Source organism: Oncorhynchus kisutch, linkage group LG21, assembly GCF_002021735.2.
Source record: "Oncorhynchus kisutch isolate 150728-3 linkage group LG21, Okis_V2, whole genome shotgun sequence".
Classification (NCBI taxonomy): domain Eukaryota; kingdom Metazoa; phylum Chordata; class Actinopteri; order Salmoniformes; family Salmonidae; genus Oncorhynchus; species Oncorhynchus kisutch.
This window is the reverse complement of record NC_034194.2, coordinates 39,887,594-39,892,593: the sequence shown is the minus strand read 5'-3', so window position 1 is coordinate 39,892,593 and position 5,000 is coordinate 39,887,594. Positions and strand designations below refer to the sequence as shown.

The following is a 5,000-nucleotide window of genomic DNA, read 5'->3' as shown; positions in this document are numbered from 1 at the left end:
GCTCCCCCTTCACAGTAGAATCCTCAAACAAAGTTCTAAAGACTGTTGACATCTAGTGGAAGCCTTAGGAAGTGCAACATAACCAATATCCCACTGTGTATTCAATAGGAGCTGGGTTGAAAATCGACAACCTCAGATTTCCCACTTCCTGTTTGGATTTTTTTCTCAGGCTTTTGCCTGCCATATGAGTTCTGTTATACTCACAGACATCATTCAAACAGTTTTAGAAACTTCAGAGTATTTTCTATCCAACACTAATAGTAATATGCATATATTAGCAACTGGAACTGAGGAGCAGGCCGTTTACTCTGGGCACCTTTCATCCAAGCTACTCAATAGCTCGGACAGTAGCGTCCCACCTGGCCAACATCCGGGGAAATTGCAGCGCTCGAAAATACCAAATTCAAATATTTAACATTGTTGAAAAGATATGTGTTATACATCAAAATAAAGCTTAACTTCTTGTTAATCCAGCCGCTGTGTCAGATTTCAAAAAGGCTTTACGGCGAAAGCAAAACATGCTATTATCTGAGGACAGCGCCCCAAATACAATGAATACATGAAAATCATATTTCAACCAGTGCGCCACAAAAGTCCGAAATAGCGATATAATTCATGCTTTACCTTTGAGGATCTTCTTCTGTTGGCACTCCAAAAGGTCCCAGCTACATCACAAATGGTCCTTTTGTTCGATAATGCCCTTCTTTATTTCCCAAAAATTTTCATTTATTTGTAGCTTTTGATTCAGAAATACACCGGTTTCAACTCGCCCAACATGACTACAAAGTATCTAATAAGTTACCTGTAAACTTGGTCCAAACATTTCAAACAATGTTCCTAATCCAACCTCGGGTATCCTAAAACGTAAATAATCGGTAAAATTTAGATGGAAATTTTGTATTTCCAATACCGGATAAAAACAACGTGAAGCACGTTCCAGTATACTCGCATCACAACAGTAGAGTCCACCTGGAGTGACACTTACAATGAATAGCATTACTTCTTCATTTCTCATAAGAAAAACATTGAACAATTTCTAAAGACTGTTAACATCTAGTGGAAGCCATAGGAACTGCAACCAGGTTCCTAATAATAAGGGTATCCCATAGAAAACCAATGGAAAACACCATTATTTTTTTCCCTGGATGGTTTGTCCTCAGGGTTTCTCCTGCCATATCAGTTCTGTTATACTCACAGACATTATTTTAACAGTTTTAAAAACTTTAGAGTGTTTTCTATCCAAATCTACCAATATGCATATCCTAGCTTCTGGGCCTGAATAACAGGCAGTTTACTTTAATTTTCATCCGGAGGTGAAAATACTACCCAAGAGAGGTTAATTCAGCTGGTGGCCACACCAGATACTGAATGTTAGTTTTGATTCTGATCCCCCCCCTTTGTTCAGGGACACATTATTCCACTTCTGTTAGTCACATGTCTGTGGAACTTGTTCAGTTTATGTCTCAGTTGTTGAATCTTATTATGTTCATACAAATATTTACACATGTTAAGTTTGCTGAAAATAAACGCAGTTGACAGTGAGAGGACGTGTTCTTTTTGTTGCTGAGTTTATTTGCACAGTAAAATCGTCCCACAGTGTGTTTCTCCGTTTTTCAATCGGTTAGATGGTTTACTATAGGTTGTAGAAATACATTAGGATAGAGGAATACATTAGCATAAGGGAGTTGATTGGTTTCCTATTTCCTGTTTTTCAATGGGTTAGAATGGTTTTCTATGGGTTGGCGAACTACGTTAGGATAATGGAGTGTGTTTGTAATGCATAGTCACCAAGCCACAGGGGTGCTGTGACTTTCCCAAAGCTGCCCACGACGCGCATTTGATTTATTCTGGCCAGCTGGACCAGGCCTGCTGATGCGTACAGAGTAACTCATCTCCATGCTAATAAACAACCCTAACAATGTTGGTATTCAGAGGACATGTCTTGGTAGCAGGATGGCTCAACAGCAGCTGTGTGCTCTGACTGAGATGGAGGGAATATGTTTGGCTAAGATAGCTCTAGCATGCTAAATGAACCTGAGTGAGCTGAAGACAAGTAGCATCCCAATATGTAAGAAGAGGTCTGGATATTTGGCACCAGGTTTAAGGCCCGTTCCAGCTGCTTCCTCAATCACTTTAGCCTACTAAGCTAACCTTACCTAGTTAACCTAACCAAGTTAACTAAAACTGTCTCTGTTCTCTTGTGTCTGTAGGCTAGGTGACCAGTTCTACCGGGAGGCCATAGAACACTGTCGCAGCTACAACGCCCGTCTGTGTGCCGAGCGAAGCGTCCGTATGCCCTTCCTGGACAACCAAACTGGCGTGGCCCAGAACAACTGCTACATCTGGATGGAACAGCGCCACCGTGGGCCAGGTGGGTGAAATGCAGGCTGGGGAAGAGAAATGGCACGCGCACATACACACACGGGCGACACTTGATAGCCCTTCAAAACAAAGTTTATTTGTCACGTGAGCGGAATTCCACAGGTTTAGACCTTACAGTGAAATGCTGACTTACAGGCTTTAACCAATAGTGCAAAAAAGGTAAAGAAATAAAACAACAGTAAAAAGACAGGCTGTATACAGTAGCGAGGCTATATACAGTAGCGAGGCTATATACAGTAGCGAGGCTATATACAGTAGCGAGGCTATATACAGTAGCGAGGCTATATACAGTAGCGAGGCTATATACAGTAGAGGGGCTATATACAGTAGCGAGGCTATAAAAGTAGCGAGGCTATATACAGTAGCGAGGCTATATACAGTAGCGAGGCTATATACAGTAGCGAGGCTATAAAAGTAGCGAGGCTATATACAGTAGCGAGGCTATATACAGTAGCGAGGCTATAAAAGTAGCGAGGCTATATACAGTAGCGAGGCTATATACAGTAGAGGGGCTATATACAGTAGCGAGGCTATATACAGTAGAGAGACTATATACAGTAGCGAGGCTATATACAGTAGCGAGGCTATATACAGTAGCGAGGCTATATACAGTAGCGAGGCTATATACAGTAGCGAGGCTATAAAAGTAGCGAGGCTACATACAGTAGCGAGGCTATAAAAGTAGCAAGGCTATATACAGTAGCGAGGCTATATACAGTAGCGAGGCTATATAAAGTAGCGAGGCTATATACAGTAGCGAGGCTATATACAGTAGCGAGGCTACATACAGTAGAGAGGCTATAAAAGTAGCGAGGCTATATACAGTAGCGAGGCTATAAAAGTAGCAAGGCTATATAGAGTAGCGAGGCTATATACAGTAGCGAGGCTATAAAAGTAGCGAGGCTACATACAGACGTCGGTTAGTCAGGCTGATTGAGATAGTATGTACATGTAGATATGGTTAAAGTGACTATGCATATATGATGAACAGAGAGTAGCAGTAGCGTAAAAGAGGGGTTGGCGGGTGGTGGGACACAATGCAGATAGCCCGGTTAGCCAATGTGCGAGAGCACTGGTTGGTCGGCCCAATTGAGGTAGAATGTACATGAATGTATAGTTAAAGTGACTATGTATAAATGATAAACAGAGAGTAGCAGCAGTGTAAAAGGAGGGGTTGGGGGGCGGCACACAATGCAAATAGTCTGGGCAGCCATTTGATTACCGGTTCAGGAGTCTTATGGCTTGGGGGTAAAACTGTTGAGAAGCCTTTTTGTCCTAGACTTGGCACTCCGGTACCGCTTGCCATGCGGTAGTAGAGAGAACAGTCTATGGCTGTGGTCTTTGACAATTTTTAGGGCCTTCCTCTGACACCGCCTGGTGTAGAAGTCCTGGATGGCAGGCAGCTCGGCCCCAGTGATGTACCGGGCCGTATGCACTACCCTCTGTAGTGCCTTGCGGTCAGAGGCCGAGGAATTGCCATACCAGGCAGTGATGCAACCGGTCAGGATGCTCTCGATGTTGCAGCTGTAGAACCTTTTGAGGATCTCAGGACCCATGCCAAATCTTTTTAGTTTCCTGAGGGGGAATAGGCTTTGTCGTGCCCTCTTCACGACTGTCTTGGTGTGTTTGGACCATTCTAGTTTATTGGTGATGTAGACACCAAGGAACTTGAAGCTCTCAACCTGCTACACAACAGCCCCGTCGATGAGAATGGGGGTGTGCTCGGTCCTCCTTTTCCTGTAGTCCACAATCATCTCCTTGGTTACGTTGAGGGATAGGTTGTTATTGTTATTCTGGCACCACCCGGCCAGGTCTCTGACCTCCTCCCTATAGGCTGTCTCGTCATTGTCAGTGATCAGGCCTACCACTGTTGTGTCGTCTGCAAACTTAATGGTGGTGTTGGAGTTATGCCTGGCCATGCAGGCGTGGGTGAACAGGGAGTACAGGAGGGGACTGAGCACGCACCCCTGGGCAGCTCCAGTGTTGAGGATCAGCGTGGCAGATGTGTTGCTACCTACCCTCACCACCTGGGGGCGGCCTGTCAGGAAGTCCAGGATCCAGTTGCAGAGGGAGGTGTTTAGTCCCAGGATCCTTCGCTTAGTGATGAGCTTTGAGGGTACTATGGTGTTGAACGCTGAGCTGTAGTCAATTAATAGCATTCTCACATAAGTGTTCCTTTTGTCCAGGTGGGAAAGGGCAGTGTGGAGTGCAATAGAGATTGCATCATCTGTGGATCTGTATGGGCAGTATGCAAATTGGAGTGGGTCTAGGGTTTCTGGGATAATGGTGTTGATGTGAGCCATTACCAACCTTTCAAAGCACTTCATGGCTATGGACGTGAGTGCTACGGGTCTGTAGTCATTTAGGTAGGTTACCTTTGCGTTCTTGGGCACAGGGACTATGGTGGTCTACTTGAAACATGTTGGTATTACAGACTCAATCAGGGACAGGTTGAAAATGTCAGTGAAGACACCTGCCAGTTGGTCAGCACATGCCCGGAGCACACGTCCTGGTAATCCGTCTGGCCCCGCAGCCTTGTGTATGTTGACCTGTTTAAAGGTCTTACTCACGTCGGCTATGGAGAGTGTGATCACACAGTCGTCCGGAACAGCTGGAGC

General features: G+C 44.7%; 1 protein-coding gene across 3 annotated transcripts in view; it reads left to right on the top strand.

The window, feature by feature from the left end:
* Positions 1-5,000, top strand: part of LOC116356187 (zinc finger protein DPF3-like) — a 57,314-nt gene that overhangs the window by 31,563 nt on the left and 20,751 nt on the right. For all 3 annotated transcript variants that reach the window (XM_031800385.1, XM_031800386.1, XM_031800384.1), the window contains one exon: positions 2,211-2,371. In XM_031800385.1, coding sequence (XP_031656245.1) covers positions 2,211-2,371 — 161 coding nt within the window. The remainder of the gene's footprint in view (positions 1-2,210; positions 2,372-5,000) is intronic.